The following is a 27,769-nucleotide window of genomic DNA, read 5'->3' as shown; positions in this document are numbered from 1 at the left end:
TCGATTACAATAGATAGATAGAGCGCTTTTGATTATCTCTTCAAGTTCCGATGATAATTATTAATGTTCATATCAGACTACGCATTAAATATTACAGATTAAAAAATAAGATTAATATTTATTTTATAAATATATTAATAAAGTAATATTAATATTAAGTTTATTATTATTATAATATTTATATTATTTCTCTTTTTCTTTTAATCTCGTTGAATCTTTTTAATCTTCAATTTTCAATCTCAATCTTTAATGCATAGTCTGATACGGGCATAACTCGCACGACTATCTCTTCGTTATACACGCTAGCGAGCGATTGGTCCGCGGCACGAGCATCTCACGTCAAATGACGCGAATGCCAAATGCCGGTAACGGAGCTGGGTGCGCGTCTCGCTTCGCTTTAGTTCGCCGGAGTCATCCGCTCGCCTATCATTCGCGTGCATGGTTACCGCTCAGCTGGTCGTCGCCTGTATCCGGTTACGTTCTAACTCACCGCCCGTCATCGATTCATCCTTCTCTGGTTACGCCGACCTCGTCGTCCGTCTCGCGTATCTCTCGCGATCGCGGACCTCGATTTTTGGACGAATCCTTCGACAATGGCCGCGATCGTGGACCACGATTACTACGACGGCTTTCGCACCTTCTCCTGGCTCGCGGATCTCGTCGGGTTACCAATCGACCAGGTGAGATACCCGCATGCTGCCACGCCGGAAACGAGGTCGGGCACGGCGCGAGGAAAAGCGCGATTGTCTCGGTGCCGTTGTCCTCCGAGCGAAAATCCCGGTTCCCGGGGCGGCAACTCGGCGAAATATCGATCGCCGGAAGGATCTCTCCGTCGCGCTTTTCCGTATTGTGTATATGTCATTCTAATAAAATCAGATATAGATATTTATATGTATAATAGATATCCGTGTACGTTGAAAAATATTTTTAAAAAAGATCTCTCTCTCCCATCGCGAGAGAGATCGCTCTATTATTGTATTTATGTATTTTATAATCGTATCTTTTGTTAGTTCGAATACGTACGACGATGCTCGTTAAGGAAGAGGATAAGAGGAAATGAATCCTTTAATATATTTTGCCACATTTGTGTTTGAGAGAAGCGTATTTGAAAATATAATTAAAAGAATAATTGTAACGTGCACCGAATGATGTAATCGAATATGATTTCCTGTATTGCACTTCTACGTTTCTATTATTAGTTGCATTTATTTAAATAATCGATCCTCTTGTGTGTGCGATCGACTTAATTTTTTTTTTATAGATACATGTTTTTAAATAATTTTTTTTTTTTTTTTTTTCTTTCATATAACAGTTTAGAAAAAAGAGGCAACATCATATTGAAAAAAAATATTACGGGATGTCCTTTCTCCAAATAAAATTAATCACATAATTTCTCAAAACTCTCGACAACACGATCGTATATAATGAAATTTTTTGATTAATTTTCTTCAGTTTTTCTTGCACTATAATATATTAATCGTTGATTAAAATAATTGATTAATTCTTTCATTAGATTCAGCCGGGTTTAAAAATAAATTCTTTTCTTTACATTGGATTTTAATCGGATCGGAGATTGGTATACGTAATTTTTTATGCAATGAAAAGGATAAAACTTGTAATTTATTTTTATTAGTGTAATCTGCGTATCTCGAAATAGAGTTAAAGGAAATATATAATTTACAATTATAAGAAATTATTTCTTTTTAATTTTTCTCTTTTTAAAATTTAAAGAGCTACAAATATTTAAATAATTGGGTCACATAAAAATACGAAATTCGAAATCAATTGTATAATATTTATCTTTATCATCGGATTAATAATCTCTCTTTAATGCAATCAATCATACATGTAAGAGTGAAAACAAAAGGAAAAAAGATAAACAATAATTTTATATAAATTTATCACAAAATATATGTGTATATTGACTATTAACATTGATAGAGATAAGTTTGGTAAATAATAGCAATTTAAGATATATGTATATATATATATATATCTTAAATTGCTATTATTTATTAAGATATATGTATATATATGATACAAATTCGTAGTCGAAGCAGTGAGAATATATTCGTCATCATATATAGTAGTATTAAATTTTATTATTATACTCAAGGCAAATATCTTTATTAACAATCTCGAATTTCTTTAATTCTCTATTATGTAATACTTCTTTTTTTTTTCTCATTGGATTCCACCGCATATTATTCAACACGAGACGAGACAAAAAAACAACGAGTGATTTATAAGATAATAGAGAAAACAAAAACGAGCGATTTATCTTTTTAACAATATAAATAATTAATTTGTATATAATCTATTTATACACATATATATATATATATATATATATATATATATAAAAGATTTTAATTTTATAATTTTTGATGTCTTTTGTGAGATGCAACATTAAACAGATAGCATGAAATTCAGTAAGATACAGTAAATTGTAAGGAGGAAAAAATTATGAGTTACAATACTATGTTAATGATAATCCAATTTTAACAATATTACAATCTTGTGTAAAAAATATTTGCTAAAATACATTATAAGATTCAAAATTATGTACTACACGCATATATTTCAATACATTATTTACGTTACTATTTTCATATATTTTAACGACATATAAAAATTTCTGAAATAAATAAAATATATATTTACATTGTGAAATATACATATATATTGTGCATTGTTTATCTCGATAAGACATCAAATACGAGGTCATCGATACAGAACCGCGATATATCAATTTATCTTTTTAAAAGATTGTAAATATTATCTCGAGAACAAAATAAGGATAATGCGCAGTAGAGATGAGAACGGGATACATAAGTGATAAGAAAAAGCGCGCGAATATATAAGGAAACAAGATTGACAATGACGGAATTGTTTCAAGTTCGATCTCGCCGAAAAAAAAAGTTTACTTTATTTTTTTCTTTTTTTTACGATTAATTAAAGCCCGATCTTTCCTGATATGAAATATTATGGAAATGAAATATTATATAATATTAATTCAACAAAATCCAGGGGATAAAGTTGTCATGAAAGAAATATAGTTGTCACGAAGGATAATAAGATTCACAAATAATAAATTCTTGAAACTTCTATTTATATATTCCAAGTATAGTTTTTGAAATACACGTGTGTAAAATAAAAAAAAAAAAACACCGAAATAGATATGAATCTTGAGAATTTAAAAAAAAAGCTTAATTTTTCATTTCATTACATCTTGCAAACGATGTAATTTTTCAATCGGATTAGGTTCTTTCAAGAGAGATCTGACGAATGGGTAATAGTAAAAGCAAGAGATTAATTATAGTCTGCGGTTTTACATAATGTTTTGTGCCATCTTAAAGAAATACTATATTCTATTATATTATCCGATGAAAGAAAAGACTTTATTCATATTGTAATTTCAGAAGATTTAAGTTCGCTATACTGAGTCTAATAGATTTTGAACGAATACAACATGTAATAAAGGAATTTTCATTACGCTGAGTTGCATAATGTTTACGAACTGTTGCTCTTTGTCACATAGACGAGATTGTATTTTAAAGAACGATAGAGCTCATAACAGTAATCGCGCGCGATGGGCGAAATTAAAGACTGCGTGTGCGTCTTATTGTTAATGAACTCGTAATAAGTGCTCGTATTTTTTTTCTTTTCTTTTCGTTGCTGGAGAACGATTGGAAACATATTATCCGTTTCATTTATTCTCTATTTTTAGCGAAAAACCTTTATCGCCTTCCGTCAGCAATGTATTTTACTTACAAAACAAAATGCAATCAGCTATTTAAGTAAATATCTTAAAAAGAAGAATAAAATGAAGGAAAAGCAAAATATAGAGAAGGAGAATTATTTTCTTTGATCCTTAATAAAATAAAAATATGTTTAAGAAATTGAAAAATCTTTTAAAGATTCAAAACATTAAATAATATTTAATCTTACAACATTAAATTATTAAAACATTAATTAATATAACAATATAATATATTTTTTTTTCTTTCTTATATGTTTGTTCCACAATTCGTGAATCTATTACGTTAATGAATACTAATAATGATTTAGTGCATTTATTGCTATCATCCTCACAATGGTAATTTATTATGTAAAACATAGATTATCTAAATTCTACGACTTCTATAGTATGTTTCTCAAGACTTGCATAAGCTATGCTACTTTTAATTTATCATCATAATTACTGTTATAAAAATACTTTTGTTACAAAAACAGTTTGTCCGTCTTAAAGATTTATATAAAAAAAAGATACATATTTCGACATTTTTTATCCAAAGAATTTTTACAAAATCCTTTGCACTATTCATTATACTATAGTATCCTCTCCTCCTTAGTTTTCATATATAAATTAACTTTATATATAAAGTTTATTAATTTAAAATAATTTGATTTGCAAGTTTTTAAATACTTTCACTTTTATAGACCCCTTTTATAGAGACGAGTGATAAGTTTCAATCTAGAGAAGAATGCACGTTGCATGTAATTTCGCAAACTTAAATTCAGTTTACTGTCAATAGTTAAGGAACAATGAAAATGTTGTCTAGCCCAATTTAGTACCGTGAGCGCAATAACTACTGGAGTAGAAAGGTCAATGACCTCGTCGCTCCAGAATTGCAACGGGGTGCACCGAGAAAGAATGAATCCAGAACTTGAATTAGAGAGATTCATTCTCATATATATTCGAAAAATTTAATCTTGATCTATCTTTTCTATCTTTAATCATTAAATTTAAGGCAGAAAAAATTAAGTTATACTCTATAAATATAAATTATATAATTGCATATAAATGTATATATTTTTTTTTGTAAATTATAATTTCGTCTAATAGTTAAATGACGTAATAATAATAAATATAATGATTATATAAAAAAAGAGGTCTTTGACAAAAGAAGAAAGAGAGAGAACATATAATGAATTCGTTTCTTTTGTGCAGATAAATTTCGTCTTGACACAATTTACAGCGCTCATACTAGCCGGATTATTAAGATCGTCTCTGAGCCCTATTGCTGCTACCTCAGCTGCCAGACACGTCTATGGTCTTGTTATTGGCCTTGCTCTTGGATATTTTTGTTTTGGCAGGTGAGCCTATGCAGAAATCATCACATACAGAAATAGTATGGGAATATATGAATTTAATACATGAGAATTTTGACTCTGTGCAAGATGGTTGTAACTCAAAATACTAAGTGCATGCCACTTTCGACAAAGATTTCAGGCTTTTCTCGTCTACATATATCGTTTGCCTAAACAAATATTTAATGTGAAATTTAATGTGAAATTAATGGGCAAACAAAATATAGATATTAAAGTTGGATTAGTTATATTGTAAGATATGTTTCCCATGACATCTTGTCTTGTGTTAATTCGAAACTTCATAAAATACGTAGATAAACATTTAATGCAATTTTGTTTCGCGTTACATGCATAAAACACGCATATATTTAATTCTTTCAACACTTTTACATTGCACATCAAGTATCAGTATACGTTTATTTCGACAGGAAACTTTGACGTTTACTTATCAATGTTTTTTTTTCTTTTCTCTTTTTTCAGACAGGCGATTCATCTCGCTAGTCTTCCCGCACTATGTTACGTAGCGATGCGCACACAAAATCCCCGCAATATGCAAAGGTGAGTATAAATATAAATATTATACTAATCGATACTGATCAGTTGTTGATCGTAATATTTAGCATAGTAGCAATAATTCTTGCAAACTTTGTTATTTCTAATGGTTAGAGAGTGATGCGTACTTTATTGAGAAAATAATTCTCTCATGTATAATTAATTTGAAAAAAAAAAACAAAAAAAACAAATCATTATACATGACGTCATGCCTTTAGAAGACTGACAAGAACAGATATTAACGCATGCCGCCGATAACAACGATTAGCCGATACTGTTAAGTACACTTTATACGATCATTTGCATTCATGACGCAATGAATCGCGCGATCATTGTCGCATTAACTGCATTTGATCTCATTGCAAATCACGCGGCCAATGATAACAGTCGCACGAACTTGACTCGTTCATTTAAATGTTTCAGGGTCGTCCTCGCTATAGCGTTGATCTACTTATCGTGCATTCACTTTCACCGGCAGATCTACGATTATGGCTCGTATACGCTCGATATTACCGGTGCGTTCAACTCACGATCGACCAGCTTAATCCCTATTCGTTTCGGTCATTTCTTTTTATTTGAAGAAGAGTTTTATTACGTACACCCCGTCTTACGCAATAATAATCGCTAAAGGATTTGAGTGGAAGAGAAATTGGCCAAATTAAATTTTTATGTAAAAGCAAAATGAAAAATACAAATAATAGAAAAATTATTATTATATATTTATTAGCTCTTTTAAATATAAGCGTTTTCTTTTTTAATAAATTTGCAAGAGCATATCGCGGTCTCTCAAGGATAATCATGTTACTGCAATGATAAAAAGTATCATCGCAATGCTGTCATCTTTTTATAGTGCGATGATGACGTCTTACGCCCGAATGCGATACATTTATTGATTTATATGACTATTAGACAAACGTAATTTCTAAGATCAATTTCGCCCACTTGAATCCTTCCTATCGATCGCTGTACTTGTAAGTAAGTCTACCTGCGTTATTGCTTTACAAACAACGTTTTATAAGAGTTGAATCGCCCATTCAGCGCGACATTGATTATTGAATATCGTATACGTAACATTATCTATTATATTCTGCTATTGTGTGGCAGGCGCCAATGCGCGTCGTTTGTATATATTTTGACGCTACATCACGATAAATCCCGCTATTATTCTCGCACATTCTTCTTGTTTTTGTAATAAATATTCTCTTTTAACAGGTCCTCTCATGGTTATAACACAGAAAGTAACTAGTCTCGCGTACAGCATTCACGACGGGTTAACGCGACGCGAAGAGGAGCTGACACCGATGCAACGTCATCAGGCTGTACAGTGAGTGCACACGTGCTCTTTAGACCCGATGTTATTTATATACCGAGCTCTTAAGAAATATGATGAATATAAAGCAGAGAGTCGATAACTGTTTTCCAATGTTAAAATCGTATCGCACGTAAAATAAGCATGTTTCTCTCAAGACAAAAAGACAATATACGAGTCCCCGATCTCGTAAAGTTTATTAACAGAGATAAATCGTTCGCGGAAAGTATTGTTCCAATATTAATTTTACAGGAAGATACCAACTACTTTGGAATACTTTAGCTACATTTTTCACTTTCAAGCCCTGATGGCTGGCCCAGTGATATTTTACCGCGATTACATCGATTTTATACATGGACATCATTTACCTGGCGCAAAATCCTTGGCTGTAAGTACATTTATATAAAAATCTATATACAATCTGTTATAAATTATTTAGAATATATTGTCTTTTTCTTAAAATAAAGATTGGTTGTTACTTCGTAATATAATGTTGCGAAGTTGCCAAAACATTCGCGATTTGCCCAATTTATTATTTATATAATATATAAATAAATGAATAAAAAAAAATATATATATATATATACAATATAATATATATGTATTAATATATAGATAATATGTAAATAGATAGCACATTATCAAAATTTATTTAATATTTATTTATATTTATTTAACATTCATTATATTTATTTAATATTTATTTATATTTATATTTTATATTTATTTAAAATTTATTTAATAGAGCGTTTTTTTTTCTTTTCTTTTTTTTACGTGCTTTTTTAGTTACATATTAATACATCAATTATCTTACTCTTATTCATAAAAGAAAAATTTAAGCTTTATACAAAGAGACCCAAATAAATAATAAAAAATGATATTTCAGACCTTCTATGATAAAAATAGTCGAGAGAAAGAAATTGTTCTGGAGCCGTCACCGACTTTGGTTGTCATAAAGAAAGTCGCAGCGAGTTTAGCATGCGCCATTGTATTCATTACGTTCATCTCGGATTTCCCAATACAACGTTTAAAAGGTTCATTTGAATTATCCTCTGTCTAGAGTTTTATCACTTATAATATCTATCTGTCGCGATTAACGATACACTTCTCGCTTTCAGAGGACGAGTTCCTGGAAAACACGAGTATACTTTACAAAGTGTGGTATTTGATGCTGACGACTATGCTCGTGCGCTTCAAATATTATCATGCTTGGTTATTCGCCGATGCTATATGCAACAATTCCGGCCTCGGGTTCAGCGGTTACGACGAACGAGGCAATGCACAATGGGATTTGGTTTCCAATGTTGATGTTTACAAGTTCGAGGTACAATACGTCTGATGTAAATAAAAATAATTACAATACGAAATACTACACTTTTTCTCGATGATCAAACAAGAGAGTAAGATACTTCAGCTCTTCTTTTTATCGTCGACGCAATATCGCTATATTTATCGAATTATCGTTTGCTTTTGCAGTTTATCGTTTGATCGATTTACAGATATCGCTTAATCTAAGGGACAGCATCGAAAGTTGGAACAAGGGCACAAATTTGTGGCTGCGATCAATCATGTACGAACGAGCTGATCGTAATAAAGTGCTCTATACATACGCCTTGTCCGCTCTCTGGCACGGTTTTTACCCTGGCTATTATCTCACATTCGCGAGCGGAGCGTTCTTCACTGTGGCTGCACGTTCAGTTAGTAAATTTTGTTGCTCTATTTTACACGACTATGAATGAAATTTTCTCTGATTCCCACATCTTGTTACAACAGGTCCGTCGTCATATCAGGCCATTGTTTTTGGAGCCTCGACGAAAGAAGACCTTTTACGATATATTAACGTTCATCACGACAAGGATCGTAATGGCCTATATGACGTTCAGTTTTATACTGTTAGAATTTATGCCAAGCATTAAAATGTACCTGTAAGTATTTAACATTGTCACAAAAAATTGTCAATTGTTGTTAACTAGGATCATAGGAATGTAATCTTTGAAAAATCGAATCTACATTTGTCGAATGGCACGACATTTACCTCTAATAATAATAAGTTTGATTTTTATTAATACAATTTTTTTGTCACTATAGGTACTTGTACCTGCTCCCGCATTTATTGGGTTTGATCGCAATAATACTTCCACCTCGTCTGGGACTGTCGCGAAAGGCGCACAAACAGTCAGCAGAGACTGATCTCTGCGAAGCAGTTAGCAACGGAAACGCACATAAAACAATGTAATCTTCCGATCGCGATGTTAACAAAGTCAGATATTTTTTATGAATGTTTTTAATAATATATATACAAATATAAATACATACCTATATATAATATTTCTTGTTACAACGCAATTATATATATATGTGAAAGTCTATCGACAATGTGCTGCGTGTGCACATTACGTTTATGTAAAGCATTATCGAAACTGACGTATCGTTTTTTTTTATATGGTAAACAAGAAAAATTTTATAATTCGCCTAAATATATGGTCGTTTTATCTACGATTCTATTTACTCACTACTGATTTCCATTCGCTCTGCTTTCTACATATTACGGACGTGAATAAAATTAATGAAATTGAAGATTCATACAGAGCCAACTGAACAGATAACAACGGAATATCAAAATTACTACTAGCCTTAAGGAAGATTTAAGCAATGATATATTATTGGAACAACCGGTTGTTACTTTGAGAGAGAATAATATTCATTAAATATAATACTGACCGCAACGAGACAGCTTAAATTGTTTTATGCGCACAGCTTTATTCGATCACTAATGGAATATATCATGTTTGTGTAATCTGGTAAAGAGAAGCACCGAAACTGTCAGCGAAGCCCTGTCGCGCAAGAGACAGTAAGCGAGCACGCCAGATTGTCGCGAGTTGTTAGTTAGCGTTTCATTGCTCGATGTCATCTTAGTGAAAAAGTTCAACACAAGAGTAGAAATCTCGGCAGAGGCAATCCAAAAAGGCATGGTAAAATCCGTCAGAATTGTTATTTGTAATTCACATTTGAAACTCTTCATTAATTATAATGAAAACCACTAGTATTTTACATGTGAAGACGATTATTAAATCACAGAAAATGCGCACTACCTTGGAACCTCTGAAGTATAGGTATCTTTTGTACGAGAATTGCAAAAAAAAAAAAAATCCTGGGATTTTTATGAGAGAAGCTTATTAAATTTTTTAAAGTAAGAAAGCTATCATAGATATGTAATACGATTGGATGAAACCATATATATGGTATTTTCATCATGGAATACAGATATTTAGGAACACAAAAAGAGTCGCATGATTCTTATCGATATTCTGATAAGGATGTTCATGTCTTTTTATGCGTATAATGAAAGCTTTAACTATATATAGCCGTTAAATTTCTCCCCTTCCAAGATACATTATGTGTGCCTTCGAGGTGAGTCCGATATGCAAAATCGATGATTTGCAGAAGCTCTTTACTTTGGTGAAGGTCGCCTACGTTATGCTGATAATCGTCCTATTGCTGATGATGTGGGCGTCCATCGTGCGGATGCATGAGTTACCAGTCCAGTATCCGCCATGTTTTTTCAATCCACTCTGCACCTGTTCAAAAGCCATACCGGATCTTGGCATAGTGGCGTGCTATAACGTGCCGATGCTGCGAATGCCAGAGCCGATTAATTCCTCAAAAATGTTCATGCTACAACTGGAGAATAATGGGTTGAGATTTCTGCAGCCGCAGCACCTTATGAATACCGGTACGCAACTAAATTGAAAAACTGATAAAGTGAAAAGTTATGGGAGGCTAATATGTATCAAGATTTCTTGAAAATTTCTCATATTTTCTTTTTTCAATTATAAAGCTAATCTCTGAAATAATATAGATTTAAATCAATGAACTGACTGAACAAATTTTTCATTTTTATATCTCGATATGATATGTATTATTTTATTTCAATAAATATGTTTCTCTATGAACATCAATTCTTTTATCAGAACAACAAAGAATCCGTGACATGATGCGTATTATTATCATGCATTTTAGGTCTCTACAAACTACAGATTAAGCATAATCCCCTGGCAGACATTCCAGAAGAAGCCTTTCTAGGTCTCGAGAGATCATTATGGGAGCTCGATTTATCTTACAATCAACTCGCAAGTGTGCCGAGCAAATCATTCAGACATTTGCAAAAACTTCGGCTTCTCGAACTTACAGGTATCTACTCTTAGCGAGATCTAATTAGCGGTCTAAATTCTTAAAAAAAGATTCTCACTGATGTTTATAATAGTATAATATATAATGTGTTTCTAAAGATATAATGTTGCATTAAAAAACATCTAATGTTAATAATAATTTAATATAACATTCTTTTAATTAAATTATAATTTAAAAAAAATATGATAGCACAAAAGGGAGAGAGAACTTCTTGATATGTCTAAATAATTTTACAAGATATTTGCTAAGATTTATAATAGTTTAATAGACGATGCATCGTACAAAGAATAGAATCAATATGAATTTAAGAATTTTAAAGACGTAACATTTTCTCCACATAAAAGCTTGGCACAATATGAAAAATTTAACATTATCAGATGCACGATTTAATGTAGGTAACAAGATATCTCATATCGCGGCGGAAAACTGGCGGGGTCTGGGGAACTCGCTGCAGACTCTATATCTGGGTCGAAACGCAATCGAGAAGCTACCGGCCGACGCTTTTGCCGGTCTCACGTACCTAGAGATTCTCGATCTTCGAGAGAACAGTTTGAAGGAGATCGATCTGTCGGTATTTAAAGGCGGGATGGCCCATCTGACGCATCTTTATCTGAATGACAATCAGTTGACGTACGTGCCATACGCCCAACTATCCCAACTGAAGCGCATGAAAGTCCTCGATCTCAGCTACAATAGGATATCGAGGATGCTGCAGACGCAACAGGAACCGGAGATCAGGGGCATACAGATGTCTCTGGATGTGTTGCAGTTGGACTACAATCAGATCGAGATTCTCGCGTCCGATGATTTTCAGCATTTTTACAAAGTCAACCGCACGTATCTCAGCGGCAATCCTTTGACGATGATTGAGGTAGGATTAAATTATAAAGCTCATAAATTAGCGTAACTCACATCGTACCGTGCAAAGTTGAGAAAGAATGTCTAAGAAATGAAAAAAAATTAAGAAGATAGTAATTAATATTAATACAATTAATATTAATATTAAATAATGACAATTGATACTAACATATATGTATTGAATTTCGCGAGCTAAGAAGGATACGTTCCGAGACTCGCGCATTCGCGAGCTATATTTTAACGACTGCGATTTACTGGAGATCAATTCGGCTAATTTTGCCGGTTTGGAGTCGACACTCGACTTATTGGATGTCTCGGGAAACAATATAACTACGCTTCCCAATCGGCTTTTCCAAGAGTTCGATTTCCTGCATACGCTCATCTTTCGCGAGAATCGTATCGACACATTTTCGCCAAGTAAGTACTCTTCATGGGACGCAGACACAATGTGCAAAACAGACATCAATGTACAACATTTCAGCCGAGGTTTTCAACGGCTTCCAATATTCCTTATACAACTTGGATCTCAGCGGGAAACAGAACAGCATCATCTCCCTTCAAGATCTACGCCAGATGAGAAACCTGCGTTTCCTCGCGATATCTCGGATGCCGCAGGCGATCTTGTCGGCGGATGATTTTTTGGAATTTGGTATGGACATCAAGGAGTTACGGATAGTCCACAGTAATCTAAACACTATCAAGAGCCATGCTTTTATGCACGTTCGCGGGATCAAGTATCTCGACTTTTCCGAAAACTCGATATCGACGATAGACGACGAGGCTTTTTCAGAGGTAAATTCTTACATCTCATTTGAACCTTGGTTTATCTCTAGAAATTGTACTTCATATAATTTAAAATAATAATATTACATCTTCATATATATGAGAGAAAGAAATTTAACATAAAATTTGTAAGATTAAATGTGAAATAAGAATATTATGTACAGAGTATACAAGTATACACCTCTTTACAGTTTTTCGAATTCCTCACGCGTAGGTAGGCCATTCTTTGTTGACGTTAAGAATGTCCCATAGTCTATCCTCAACGATTTCCGAGATACCTAATCGACCATTGAAATCGTTGACGAATCTGCAACATCTCGATTTTAGTAACAATAAAATTCGCTCCTTACCCGCCACGTCGTTTCACTTTCTGAAGAGGATCAAGCGCATTGAATTGCAGGATAACGAAATTGATAATATATTCAAGGGTACTTTTCAGGTAAATCGATCGTTTTAACAACACAATATCGTCTTACGCGATAAAGAAAACGTTCGATTCATAGGGCGATATCCATTCGACGCTGGAAGAGATTAACTTTGCGTTTAATAAAGTGAAGAATCTACAAACTCACATTTTCGTCGATCTGTCGGCCCTAATGATGATCAATCTAGAGGACAACGCCATTGACAGGATCGAGAGGCGGGCTTTCATGAATATGAACCGACTTAAGTACATCAACTTGCGTGGTAACAAGATTAGGGACATTAACGACGAAGCCTTCCAAGTAATTTAATATATGAATATATGCGAGAGCAGGTATTATATAGAATATTGTAGGACGTTTATGAATATGCTCTTAGTTATAAATTCTATGACGAACCTAAGTTGATTGCTTCTTGATAAAAATTTTGTAGCAAAAAAATATCACTGACGTATAATGCATATTTGTTAAGTATATCTTGAAAATTAAATTCTTGTTAAGTCCAAGCTAATTAAAATTAGTTGAAAAAAAAAAGATTCTGCCATTTAATTGAATTTGAAATTTGTTTGCAATCCAAGTCTTATATAAAATCTCAATATTACGGATAATTGAAGATTCATTTAAAAATACTGTGTACATTATTGATATTTCAGAATTTGCCGGATCTTGATTTTCTCGATCTCGCATATAACAATCTTCGTGAATTCGATTTCGCCTTCTTCGATCAAGTGGGTACATTGTCATCATTTAAAGTCAATGTTAGTCACAACGAGATTCCGAAATTGTGGATAAATAGCAGTTTCCCATCTACTTCTGCCAGTGAGTTCGCTTTTATCATATTCTATAAACACGATCTCTTTGACAAATATTAATTTTCATGATGAATAACGAATAAAATTTAATTTCTAATTATCTTATTTTTTTTTTAGTTGGTGGTAGTGTGCACTCGAACATCAAAGTTCTGGACTTGAGTTACAATAATATCTCCGACATAATGAAGTATTATTTTAAGCCGGTCGAATATTCTCTCACTCATCTGTATCTATCAAACAATCAACTGAGGAACGTTACTCAGAGTGTTTTTGGCAACATGCCACACTTGCAGTGGCTCGACTTGAGATACAACGAACTGAAAGAGGTGGACTTTGACTGCTTCAAGAATACGAAAAACTTACAGGTATTGCTTCTCTCGTGGAACGAAATCATGGATATTCCGGCGGAGGCTTTAAGACCGCTGAAGAAGCTCCGCATCGTGGATTTATCTCATAACAAACTGAGAACACTATCAGATAATATGTTCACCGATTCTAACATAGAGAGTCTCGATCTTTCGCACAATCAATTCACGAGATTGCCTATCAAGAGTATGTCGTTGACTTCTGCCGCAAGCTTAGCGAACTTGGACATGTCCTGGAACTTTTTATCAGGAATCCATAATACTGATATGATATTCAGACTTAAAGTAAGTCTGACTCAGTTCACATTGAAATCTAAATTGCTTTCTTCTATCATCAATTATCTCGTTTAATCGTTCGTTATCGAATAAATAATATTATGCATTGTATTTTTTGATAGCGTCTTGTATGGATAGACCTATCGTACAATCGACTTGTTAGATTAGATGATGGCGTATTTTCTGATTTACCATATCTGGCTCATCTTGACTTAAGCCATAACAAGCAACTCATCTTGGAAAGCCGTGGAAGAACATTCTATGGTTTGGAAAATACACTTTTGCACCTTAGTCTAAGCAACATCTCTCTCTTGAGCGTAAGTATCTTATACGCAATGAGAAACATATATGTGGAATGGCATATAATTAGTAACTTAGGTTCCAGAATTGCCTCTACGACGACTGCAAACCTTATATTTGGCATATAACGAGCTAGCATCGATACCAACGGAAATATCGTCAAATTTGACATCTCTCCATTATTTAGATTTGAGTGCCAATGATTTGACAGTGGTACCATTGATCACTCACTCGTTACCGGAATTAAAGATCTTTAATTTGTCGAATAATCCTATTACCGCCATTACGAATACGAGTTTTCTGGGCGTGGCCGACAGCCTTGAAGAGCTGGATATACGAAGACTCACTCTATCAATCTTTGAGGTAAGCGCTTGTTCAAGTTCTCGTAACAAATTATACAAGATTTCACAAAAGAATTATAATCGATTTTTGCAGGCAGGCGCACTCTGCAAAGCCAGTAAGCTTCGCAAGTTGCACATCACTGTATATAACAGTATGAAGAACTTCAACTTTCCCAATATTCTGCAATACAATCATGGTCTGAAACATTTGCTCATTGATGTAAGTAATCGAATGAATATTACATGATGCGAGCTAGATTTATTGAATTCAGAAACATATTTGTATAGATTCAAAACGGCACCGATCTAGAGAAGGAAATGACAGGGAAGTTTCCTTACAAATTATACAACATTACATTGACTGGTAAAGCTTTAAAGAAAATACATCCGGAGATTCTGCGCGTAAGTTTTTGTTAGTTCTTATAAATCCTTGTTCTCTAATTTGTCCCTAAAAACAACTTGTAAAATTTTATGAAATGCAAGTTCATTTGCTTCTATGAACATTATTATGTGATTATTGTAATTAAATGAAATTTTAATGGATTTTGCAGATCAGAATGACTGTAGAATCAATTAAACTGTTCCAAACTTGGATTAACTTTTATAGAAATTCATTCATAATAGAATTATATATGTATAATACACAAATGTACTACATATTATACAAAATTTCAGAGATAAAAATCGATGATAATATAAACTAAACATAAAAATGTTGTTAGAAATTTATAAATAATGTTAGATGTTTGAAATACATCGAACGATTTTTTAGGGCATACGAAATCCCCATCTTCATTTCGGCTTGTACAATACCAGCGTGGCGATCGTACCGAGGGAAATGTTCAGCAATGCGCAGCGAGTGCGTAACATAACGGTAGAAATTCGCGAAAGTGACACTCGAACATTGCACAATCCATCGTCCGGTTATAAACCAGGAGTACCGGGGGAGCGATTTATCATGAAGCTCCGATTAGCAGGCAGCTATCTTAATTGCGATTGTGATATCGGGTATGATTGACACAGTAGTTGAACGCCAGCGATGATAGAAATCTAAGTATCACAAAAATAAATCGATCTGTGCTGAAGCTGATAAGAAATAAACATCTTTTTTCTTTTACACAGGTGGATCGAAATATGGCAGAGGAAGCAGAGACAGTATCAAGAAGATCGATGTACTTCTTACGACGAATTTAAGAACTTCGAGCACGAAGAGAATGACGAATTCAGTTGTTGGGACAACGGCTGGGACGACGATCTCCGTGAGACGTTCTGCTTAAATAAGAACAATGTATCGTTGTCGAACGCATTGAAAACAGAACTGGAATGCGGGTGGGGTGCAGCGAGTCATACTATTGTGCTGGACAATTTTGCTTTTCTGTTTTTCTCGATCGTCCTGGCTGTTATTTATTAGGCGTCTCAATCGCGTTGCTTTTTATACAATATTCTCGAATCGAAATTTGCGAAAAGAATGTTATGATCATTGTAAAAGAACGACCAAATCGTTATGCACATGCTCGTATATTTGTACAAAAGAAATTGTACTCGTGTACTTGTAAATTAATGTGAAACTGAAAATCTTTTGTAAGGACAGCACACTATGATTTATTCACGTTTTATTAAAATCACAATTTAATTGTGCATCACAAATTTAGCTACAATACCGATTGCCATTTGTACAATCGGAAAAACAATGAAGCCGAGTATAAATATAAGGCAAACATACACACTGAGCAATTGCATAGCGAGTATTGCGAATTTGACCATTACTTGCTGAATGTTCTTAGCTCTGCGTATGTCGATTATTTTGTCCAATACAAATCTTAATATGAAGGAAAACATCTGGAATTTATGTTTCACAATTTCAATCCTTATCCTTAGTTAAGGTAGGATATAGAGATACCTTGCATAATCACCTGGATAATAGGAGCAATGTTAACAATCACATATATCAACGCCCACAGAGATCGCGCCGTAGCCTGAGCCATTACTAAAATCAAGGCTGCAAAGGAATATTCAGTACGTGATGTACCGCAAGATTCTTGATAATTAGCTAAATATTCTCGACAATTGGAAAGAATGCTTTGCTTTGTTCTCCCTTCTTGGGGTTCGTCGTCCTTGAAAACATTCTCTATAATATTACAACAAATAATTCATCTTGAAACTTAAAGCTAGCTCTTTTAGCTTGATATTTCTTGTAAAAAATATAATATATAAGATATTTTGATTATATCTGTTTAATGCAACCAAAATGGAACCAATGCAAAATTTTTTCACGGTATTATTGAATAATCTCTATACAAAAAGATTGAATTGTCAATACTGAAGATTTAAAAGATTAATTATAATTGATTGATTAAGATCTTATGAAAAGTAATTAATAATTTAAAAAATTAGTACTATTTAGTAATGTCTGTATAATTAATTATGCGTTTACCTGATGCGTGACTTGATTTTTGATGACGTGTAGAATCACTAATAGAAACGCTGTATGGATTTTTATATTTCCACGAGACATGTTCAAGTTGTTGAACCGCGTTGCTTTTAGACATCGATGTATCATATTTCCCGGCACTTTGGATCTCACACGACATACTCGAAAATTCTTCCGTCTTGATTGCATCATTCATCCTTTGCTTTACATTTCTGTAGGACTCGTCTGCTCGTTGAAATCGTTTGTGATGTTTGATGATGGGATTAATGTTATCGCTCAATTTAGAATTTGAAACAACCTCGTGGATTCGCTTTTCCTCGACATGCATACTGACGAAATTTACAAAGAAATTGTTTGCAATATTTAAATTTGCATACGGAAAGATCACATGACTCGCAACAGTTCGAGCGTATGATTTTGGTCTATCAAATTTTTAGCTTATCAAACATTCATTTCCGTAAATCTTAAATATATATAGTTTATAGTTCATTCATGTGAGAAATGTGAAGTTATCTTTTTTAAAAATCGGAATCGAGTCGCGAAGAATGACCGAATGACCGATGATCTAGCGACACTGAGAACTGAGAAATTGAGAATTGAGAGACGGGTGCGTTCGAAAAGCACACTTTTAGTGCTATGAGTCTGCTCTATCCTTGTTTAACTTTGCTCTGATTGGTCAATCCGCAACCATCAACCGTAACTCCAATCGTAATCGAGTACCGAGCCCGCGCTCGCAACCCGTAATACGGCCTTAAGAATAGTTTCTTCATGTGTTTGAGAAGAGAAAGGTTATGCGGTAAAAGTGTGAAGAGTGTGAAGAGACTTTTCCAAGAATTTTTTGTTAAAGAAGCATACTTCTTAAAATAATAATCAAGATGGTAAGCGATGAAAATGTTTATTATTATAAGATAACTTTAATTCAAGAATCTTCAATTTAACTTGCTTTTATATTCTTTTGTACTTTGAACGAAAGTCTGTAACAAATATAGATTAAGATGTTTTAGATCAAATAAAGATAATTAAATACATATATTCGATTAAAAAAAGAACATGTGCATAATAGGTCTCCTCTATTTTTAGAAATAAAAGTATCCAGAATTCATTCGTCCAGAAAAGATTATGCACGTAAAGAAGAAGAAAATAATTTAAAACAAATTTTCTTTTGCTTAGACACAGGCATTAAGAGAATTAAACGCTTTATAATGAAATGCTTTTATAATCAAAATTTGTTTAGTTTCAGATTTAAATAATACAAAATATTTTCACAGATCTACTTAAACCTATCAAACGATTATAAATCAATAATTTATTAATTAAAAATTAATTATTCCTTCTAATTCTTTATACACATACAATCGTTAAAATATAAAGTATACATATTTTTTTTGCATATAATCTTTTTATTCACTATTTTTAGACGATCGGCAAGAACAACAAGATGTTGCAGCATATCAACTACAGAGTCAGAATCATCTTGCAAGACTCTAGAACGTTCATTGGCACTTTTAAGGCTTTTGACAAGCATATGAACTTGATACTTGGTGACTGCGAAGAATTTCGCAAGATCAAGCCAAAGAATACCAAACAGCCTGAAAGGGAAGAGAAGCGTGTATTGGGATTTGTGCTTCTACGTGGCGAGAATATAGTGTCATTGACTGTAGAAGGTCCGCCGCCTCCTGAGGAAGGATTACCTAGAGTACCGATTCCAGGAGCAGCGCCAGGGCCAGGTATGGCTCGTGCTGCAGGCAGAGGTATGCCAGCAAACGTCGCAGGAGTACCAGCTGGACTTCAGGGTCCTGTCAGAGGTGTTGGAGGACCATCGCAACAGATCATGACGCCTGGCAGCAGAGGTCAAGTCTCGGCACCACCTCAAATACATCCTGGTGGTCCGCCGCGTATGCCAGTTGGTGGACCACCACCGGGCATGATGGGACCACCGGCTGGTATGATGGGTAAGATTGTTTTCTTTGATCTGGATATCCAATCCCTTTAAGAAAGAGAGAAAAGGACCTTTTTTTCTTTTCTATTTCTTTTTTAAAAATATAGGAAGAATCTTTTGATACACAAATATCTCTTTTCTAATTCGAAAATAATCTTGTATTATATGTTTTTGTACTATATGTTTTACATGTTTTAATTACAAAAAATCTATAAAATTATACTAAATAATTACAGAAATTATATATAATAAAACACACATATCTCTGTATTTGACAGGTATGCCACCTGGAATGCCACCCCTAGGACGTGGTGGCCCACCAATGGGGCCACCTGGGATGAGGGGCCCACCTCCTGGATTGATGCGTGGTGGTCCTCCTCCTCGCCCATATTAATTATTAAAATATCATATGATAATACAATTAGAGACAATAAGAAATTCTTTGATAATATTGATATATTTACCCTAGTCTTTGCATAACTTTCTTCAATGATGTGAATGTATATCAATTTTATTAAAATTTGCAACCAATGATAAAAAATTTATTTGATGGATTTTCTATATCCTTGAAGTTCTTTAAAACAGTAATATAATGTATTTTCGTTTTAGGATAATTCTTTTTGATAATGTTACACAATTATACATATAAAAATAAGGTATATATTAATAATTATTAAATATTTAAAGAGAGAGTTCAAGGAACGACTAATTTACTCATGTTTTAATATCTTTATTTATTTTACAATTAGCTATAAATATCATCGTTTGTGCTTATACACAGTTTGCATTGGCGATATTACATACAGAATGTCTTAGATTTACCGTATCAAGTTTCGTTTATGGATTAGATCCCTAAATTTGACTGACAATGAATATCACGCGCGCGTAACTTTTCATAATTTTATAAATTTTCAGTACTAAATGTTAAAAATCTTAAAAATTAAAGTTAAAATAAGATTTGCTTTAACTTAAAGTAATCTATTAAAATCATTTATTATAAAATAGATATGAGAAATCTAAGACACTCTGGCTGCAAAACATGACCTGAAGGTTGAAAAAATGTAATGTCTCATTTATTGGTGAAGATTAAATTGCACAAATTAACTTGTAAATTCGTACGAATTTAGGCAAAAATCTTTGCAACTTTCGGTAGAAATCTCGCATAAAATATAATAATAATAAAAAAATTCGAGTAACAGAGTATTGCAATATTATGAATTGAAGGGCAGTGTCACTTTGCTTAAGAAAAATATAACTTTTTCCTGTTAAAAATTGCACTTTTAGTGAAGAACAAATTATCAACTTGCCTCGAGCAAGTTTTATTAAAACAGTAGAGAACGGTATATGTTTCTCTCTATTGATAAAAATAACTAAAGCTATCATCGAATTTTAATTAATATACACACTTTATTAATGACGGCGAGAGAAAAGATTATTCTTATATACCCATCCTTAAATAAACGTTTTCTCTTTAGTACGAGAGTATGTCGATGTATTTACAAGATATTTACAGCGCCGCTGCAACAGTAGCATGAGCAAGTGACAGATTCACAGAATTAAATTTCTAGTACTTAATATTATAATATCACATTTACAGAAACGCGTTTAATCTTACATGTCTATGGACAAAAGTATAAAATTTTCGAATGTGCGCCTGCAATTTGACACATTCATATACTTCTATTTGCTATGGAGCATGTAAAATTTATATCGTTGATTTTTATCTCGATAATCTGTAGAACTGGATAGAGCTGTGTTTTCTGCATATATGGTAAAAATATGAATCTTTAATTGGGGAACCGCGCTTAATATTAAATTACATAGCTGCTCTATATATTTACGAACACATTCAAGGTAAAAAAAACAAAACGAATAACAGACAGTAGCTCTAAATGCACCGGGGATTCCAACTCACAACTCTTTTAACTCTTTAATAGGAAATAGAGTCGTAATAATGGAATTAAAAATTAAAAGAGCGATTTATATTGCTAGCAGGATTATGAAAAAATGAATGAATATATAACACGCGTGTCATGGCTATATACAAAAGTATAAATTAACCGCAGATCGTAATTTGGCACTTATATACAGTATTAATATTAGTATTAATATTAAATCAGTATGTTTGAATAATGTTGGAAGTCACTGAGTGTTGGAATCTTATTTTTATGATCAAACGGCCTCAGTCGTGTTCTATGTATGAAATAACTTAGGTCGGTCACTTTTGATTCCATCAAAATCTTCTAACGAGCGAACATAGGAGCATATACATGCAAAAATCTCATTAAAATAGGCATGAACACATACGTACATGTGTGTGTGTGTGTGTGTGTGTGTGTGTGTGTAAAACATATACATTATATTATATAGACATATCAGTACGCTTTCAATACAAAAGTCATGCAACGATTACGACACACGTAACGTTGAAACTCCTTTAGTCGTTACGAATCATCGTGTTCGTCTAATTGATTTATAGTCGTCATCGATCTTGAATCTTCTAAAACGCAATTTTTATAATTATCTTCTTGTAATATATACTGTAGGTGTTGCGTATTCGGGACATCTATTATCTCGCCAATCGTTTCCACATCCTCGTCAGAATTTTCTATCCAAATATCATTGTTAGCATCATCTGCACAGAATGGTGCATTAAACGTAACTTATTGGTTATTGGTGAAGATACATAATGAAATCAAATAATTTTAAAATTGGACACTTGGATGAATAAGGAATGATTTTACAATTTTAATTTCGATAACACATCCTTTTATTTCTTTTATTAAAATAAAGTTTAAAATTATACGAAACATTTATATTTTTATATTTGTTATGTAATATACCTTGTGTATTGGCGATTTGCTTCGACCTGACAAGTATTTCCTTATTTTCTTGCGGTTTCGAGGAATTTAATAGCTTCATTGCCTGACAATTCATGCTTGCATTAACATCTTTATTTCTTCTACAAGAGGAAAAAAAGGCATATTAATTCATCAATATTCTATTCATTATGTATTCACAAATATTAGCTGTTACATCTATGTTTGATATTATTACTATTATTCTGACCTATGCTGTTTTTCGTCCATGGTAGATGTAATCGCGGAATTTGTTTTCAGAGATGAATCTCGATCAATTATATTAGTATCGCCACTACATTCTTTCACTTGCGCAGTATTCACGCTATGTTCATGTATCACAGTCTTATGTTGTACGTGCAATTTTGTAGCCCTTTCCAAGAACTGCGAAAAGAGCTTATTCTTGTTAGAATCATGCCGTAAATTTGCGGATACATCCACTACCTGTTTAAACTGCAAAACACAATTTTAAGTATTAAAGATACAAATCAAATGACGAATGATATAACTCACGTTTATATTTTCAAGTTTATAGGTAGATTCTGCATTCTGCGGCGAGTTTACATTCGGCAGCATAGTCTTCGTTTGATCTCCATTATTCAAAGAAATATGATGGGATTGGACATTAATCGAGTTCACATTATTATGCTGGCTTGTAACACATAGATTCTTTCCACCCATTATTACCTTTCCTAGTACTTCCTGAAATAGCCAACAGATGCAATGATATCTTTATATATTCGATTTTTCTCTTTTCATTCATCGTTTATATTCCATAAGATCAATTTATTAGAATACCTTGCCTGCATGTGATAATGTTATGCCTTGTGCATGACCCTTCTGAATGACGATTACATTAGTCTTAGCATTTAATTTAGTATTTGGATAATGAGGCATATTTACAACTTTCTTAGAATTTATTGTAGCACCCTGAGGAAGATACATATACAATAAGTTATATCATTGATAAAATATTTTTCGTGTATTTTCATAATTTTTTCTTTTATGATAGAACTACAAGACATAATTAGATTTTAACAATACGAATATTAAATGGATAAAATTAATTACCGTTTTGGCAGTGGATTGATGATTGATTGCAATCTGTTCTGACGGCAGTTTTTTACATGTTAACGTTGTGGAAGTTTGCTTAACCTGAGGTGGCCCAGGGCCACCTGATACTGCTACTACTGTGGTGCTAGGATACACTACGGGTGTAATTTGAACTTGAGAACCTAAGTATTTATTTTTATGTATTTATTTATTCATATAATTAATATTCAAAAGAGATAATATATATGTGGTTAAAAATAACGCAATCTATTTTTCCAACAATTTTTATCGCGCGAACTCTTATCAATAATACAAACGAATGTCTATATAATGCTTACTTGATACTAGGGCTTCATGTATGATTGACATAAGTCGCTTCTTGCATGGTGAATTTGAACTAATGTTCTCAGATCTCTCAGAGGTTTTCTGTGTACTACCTGCAAGAATACAAAAAATTTTATTGTTTTGAAATTGCGCAAAAATCGATTGTCTCTAAATTATTGTAAAATATGTCTTAATGCAAGAGCATACTCGTATTATCCTCGTGTTGTAAATCTTTATTTTCCGAATTCATTTTGTTTAGCGGCATGCTCAATGCAATACCGCTCGAGACTGCTGGCACTACTTTTGTACTAACTTTATTCTGCATAGTATTGGTTAACATTTTTTTCATATTGCTTGTCCAATCTGTATTTGTGCACATGGATATTTCTGAAGTAACTACATGCTTATTTAACGAAACTGCGGTCCGTGCACTCGGGTATCCTGATACTGTTGTGTTATCCTTAGTATCTGAATTTGTCAAAAAATAATGCAAAATTATGTAAAAGATATATATGACATATTAAAAAAATTTATATATTAAAATTTTTATGTTAAAGAGCATTTCCAAACTTTCAAATTTTATATAGCCAATTTTCTCTAATCTAAAATTAATTTCTCTAATTAATTTTATATCTCTAATTAATTAATCTAAGATTATTTTCATTATTTTTTAAGATTCTCTTGGTTCATATTTTGATTCTAATGTTACATGCACAAAGTAAAATTATTATTATGTATTCTTTCATTCAATTTCTCACATTGATATGGTTACATGATCATATGACAAATGTGAATGAATAATATAAAAGCAAACAGCTAATTTGACATAAAGAAAAATCTAAAAATTCTTAGAATAGAGACCATTTCTATTGCATTTTAAAAAATTTATCTAAGGTTAGTTGATAATATTAATCGTTTCAATTCTAAAAACTTTAGTGTTAAATATCTATTTATTTAACACAAAAATTTTAAATAATATAAGACTTACAAAATAATAGGGAAAAGAAATACCAACCTGAAATCTCACAATTTGGATTAAGTGAGATTACTCCAACATTTTGAGTATGTGTGATTGCTTGTATTAATTGCTTATGAGCAGCTTGTGGTGTCTGCTTATCTTCGGATATAAAAAAAGTGTTGTTTAATGGTTCAGATACCACTTGCACCTTATTCGGCGGTTCTATTGACAATGGTGATGGTGATTTGCGTTTTTCGGAGCATTTTGATACTTTGGGTTTTTTAATAACTTTATCTATTGTATCTATATTATCTATTTTTTCTTCTTCAGCCAGATTTGAATTCTAAAAGTATGAAAATATAATCAATATTATCAATAGTCATAAAAATGTAACATAAAAAATATAACATACAAATTCATTAAAACAAAAAAATTGCAGTTAATAAGTTTATAACATTTTTACATACTTCATGTAAAATCTTGCTGCTATTGCAGTCATTTTCCAAACTGCATGATTTTGTATCAGGTAATTCTTTTTCTATTTTCACTTCAAGCTGTGGTTCACTTTCAGTAGCTGTTAACATAAATATATATATATATGTATATACATAAAAGAAATACACATGCATATATTTATATATTTTTAAATTATATAACTTAAAAAGATATGGTAAAATTATAATTTAATAAACCTGTCGAATTTTCAGAAGCAATTCGTCTAGATTTCTTCTCATTTGCAGCTGCAGTTACAAGAGACAAGCTGTTCGCTAACGTTGTGAAAACGGATCGCGCTTTTAATCTTGGCAAAAGAGGAATAGTTCGGCGACCTTCAATAGTCCAATCTGTACCAGTATTTGGACCATTAAGTCTGCATTATAATAATTTCACATTAAACATATGAAACATATAAATCACTGCATTCTATGATATTGCACCAATTTGTCAATATAACAAACTCATCTCATAAGCTATTTTCAGTGTATAAATTGGAAAATATGTATTTTTATGTACATATGATTAATTTTTTTTTTTCTTATTCTCCTATGTTTAAAATTCATTGCATAGAATACATACTGTTCTGCAATTGTTGTAAGCTTCTCGTCATTTACAGCTCTCCGTATTTCAGCACGATGTCTTTCATTAGAAATATGTAATACTTTAGCAAGTTCTTGCAACAATTTTTGTTTCTCGTTGGTGAAAGGACCTTGGGCACGTAGGACAGAGACCATACTTCCATAAGCATCTAATTCTGCAAAGCATAAAGAATCATACATATGTGCCAAAATATATAAAATACAAATGAAGTACATAAAATACAAATAAAGCTTATATAATTATATTATGAGTATATTACTAAAATCATCCAGGTTCATCTAAAACTAAAATTTTTGTTAAAAAGAACAATCATGTTTAAATATGCATGGTACTTAAAATTGAATTTAATTAAATTTGACATTTTCAAATATGTATTACTTAATAAATATATTTCATATATTATAAATTATTGTACATTTTGCCTCTCTCTTTCTCTATAATAATAAATTTATCTCTAAAATATATATTTTATATAATAAGCACACATATATATAATAAAATATATATATATATATATATATATATATTATTATAAATATATCATGTATGTGAATATTATTTTACAATTTTTATAATTTTTTTATATATTATCATATTCTTTTCATATGTATAAAATATGTGTTAAGTATATGAGTCTTAGAAACATAAACTCAATTTCATTGTTTCTATTTACTGCTAAATGGTGCTGCCTAATTATATGCTGTATTTATATGCAATACAAAGGTCGTTTTCTAATATTAATGTATAGTAAAAATCGTGGCGTTTAGACTCTAAATATGTTAGAAAAATATAAGAGAGGTGTTGGGCTTAAAGATTTTTTTTCTTTTTTAGCATCATATATAACACTAAATTCGACTATTCACGTCTGAGTTTTAGCTGTCTAATAATACGAAAATCATGCATACATATTAATCTGTGACGTAAGGACTGTTGCATTTAACATAGAATGAACAGAAAAAAAAAAATTCAGTACTTCCACATCGAAAAAATTCACTGCGCTATTAAATGAGGTTTTTCGAGTTCTTGACTTTCCTCGATTCTCGCTCTGCGAGAAGAAACGCGTACAATGCGGATGTTATAATCCCTGCTACATTTCATCGTCTTCACGTCGTAAAGGAGGAGAACGCGGTGAAACGAGCGTTCTCGTGTTTGCGATAGAATTTTTATGTCGCGATAAAAAAATCAGATCTCGGACTCGAGAAGCGACATCGACAGACTCACGCACGCTAACACAAAGCGATTCTCTTCGACCGCATAACCTTACCGAGGCATCGTAAGCACTTCCTGCACTCATCTCGAGTCATCTCCGACCGCATCGGCCACATGATTCCACGCGATTCTTCCACAACCGGGTGGGATCACTCGGACAGAACGACCGAATCGGCGTGCATCGTCTCCCGCATTTTCGTAACCTCCGTTGACAGTCGGGCCTGGAGTTGACGTGAAGTTATCGCGCTAGTACTATTTTATTACCATTATCATTATTATTCCCTGCTAGAGAATTTGATTGTCCCGATGTTGGCAGTTTGATTGCGCGGCAAAGTGACGCATATCAAGGAGATGCTTTTATTTATAACGTAAAAAAGGTATTTTTATTTATTTATATGCATTATGTCTCTATATTTTTAGATAGTTTCAAATATTTACTAAATTTTATATAGCAAAAATGGAATATGTGTATTCGCATTTGAACTTGGATTCTTTTGCGGTCGAATTCCAAACATATCACATCGCATCTAAATATTCGTATATCGAAGGACTGAACGGTGAAACGAGTAAAGATAAAATGTTTTTATATTTTCTTCATT

The 27,769-nt window shown here is 32.5% G+C and overlaps 5 protein-coding genes across 7 annotated transcripts; 3 read left to right on the top strand and 2 right to left on the bottom strand.

The window, feature by feature from the left end:
- The first annotated feature begins 387 nt into the window (after positions 1–387).
- Oys (lysophospholipid acyltransferase 6) lies at positions 388–9,447 on the top strand. The gene is made up of 11 exons (XM_070309613.1): positions 388–680; positions 4,955–5,100; positions 5,575–5,652; positions 6,070–6,161; positions 6,859–6,970; positions 7,208–7,343; positions 7,842–7,989; positions 8,074–8,279; positions 8,455–8,652; positions 8,729–8,880; positions 9,044–9,447. The coding sequence occupies exons 1-11, from the start codon at positions 594–596 to the stop codon at positions 9,189–9,191; spliced, it is 1,503 nt and encodes a 500-aa protein (XP_070165714.1). The 5' UTR covers positions 388–593; the 3' UTR covers positions 9,192–9,447.
- A 283-nt stretch (positions 9,448–9,730) lies between these two features.
- Positions 9,731–17,552, top strand: Chp (leucine rich repeat containing G protein-coupled receptor chaoptin). The gene is made up of 15 exons (XM_070309617.1): positions 9,731–10,688; positions 10,976–11,146; positions 11,542–12,017; positions 12,202–12,421; positions 12,486–12,796; positions 13,002–13,226; positions 13,291–13,512; positions 13,863–14,028; positions 14,139–14,671; positions 14,785–14,979; positions 15,041–15,325; positions 15,398–15,523; positions 15,592–15,705; positions 16,076–16,311; positions 16,426–17,552. Exons 1-15 carry the CDS (start codon positions 10,352–10,354, stop codon positions 16,712–16,714), a joined length of 3,906 nt encoding a protein of 1,301 aa, XP_070165718.1. The 5' UTR covers positions 9,731–10,351; the 3' UTR covers positions 16,715–17,552.
- LOC138940593 (uncharacterized) lies at positions 10,718–18,314 on the bottom strand. The gene is made up of 5 exons (XM_070309615.1): positions 17,738–18,314; positions 17,217–17,431; positions 12,969–17,142; positions 12,174–12,833; positions 10,718–12,088 (listed from the first exon to the last, which is right to left on the bottom strand). Exons 1-3 carry the CDS (start codon positions 18,060–18,062, stop codon positions 16,933–16,935), a joined length of 750 nt encoding a protein of 249 aa, XP_070165716.1. The 5' UTR covers positions 18,063–18,314; the 3' UTR covers positions 10,718–12,088; positions 12,174–12,833; positions 12,969–16,932.
- Positions 18,315–18,493: 179 nt separating this feature from the next.
- On the top strand, positions 18,494–20,214 carry Smb (small ribonucleoprotein particle protein SmB). The gene is made up of 3 exons (XM_070309616.1): positions 18,494–18,612; positions 19,152–19,686; positions 19,952–20,214. The coding sequence occupies exons 1-3, from the start codon at positions 18,610–18,612 to the stop codon at positions 20,065–20,067; spliced, it is 654 nt and encodes a 217-aa protein (XP_070165717.1). The 5' UTR covers positions 18,494–18,609; the 3' UTR covers positions 20,068–20,214.
- Positions 20,215–20,397: 183 nt separating this feature from the next.
- On the bottom strand, positions 20,398–27,650 carry LOC138940588 (BRCA2-interacting transcriptional repressor EMSY). Of its 3 annotated transcripts, none has more exons than XM_070309606.1 (13): positions 27,226–27,650; positions 25,941–26,115; positions 25,559–25,734; positions 25,334–25,440; positions 24,924–25,209; positions 24,116–24,376; positions 23,923–24,021; positions 23,603–23,766; positions 23,330–23,461; positions 23,045–23,233; positions 22,743–22,984; positions 22,517–22,635; positions 20,398–22,281 (listed from the first exon to the last, which is right to left on the bottom strand). In XM_070309606.1, the coding sequence occupies exons 1-13, from the start codon at positions 27,284–27,286 to the stop codon at positions 22,118–22,120; spliced, it is 2,175 nt and encodes a 724-aa protein (XP_070165707.1). In that variant the 5' UTR covers positions 27,287–27,650; the 3' UTR covers positions 20,398–22,117. The 3 variants fall into 3 exon arrangements, with proteins under 3 accessions (XP_070165707.1, XP_070165706.1, XP_070165705.1); XM_070309605.1 differs by having other exon boundaries at positions 20,398–22,308; positions 23,603–23,739; positions 27,226–27,647; XM_070309604.1 differs by having other exon boundaries at positions 20,398–22,308; positions 27,226–27,646.
- Positions 27,651–27,769: the final 119 nt, after the last annotated feature.

Source organism: Polyergus mexicanus, unplaced genomic scaffold, assembly GCF_030449975.1.
Source record: "Polyergus mexicanus isolate NDT 795.1 unplaced genomic scaffold, iyPolMexi1.0 SCAF_17, whole genome shotgun sequence".
NCBI classification, from domain to species: Eukaryota; Metazoa; Arthropoda; class Insecta; order Hymenoptera; family Formicidae; genus Polyergus; species Polyergus mexicanus.
Note: the sequence above shows the minus strand (reverse complement) of the source record. Positions and strands in the feature narration are given on the sequence as shown.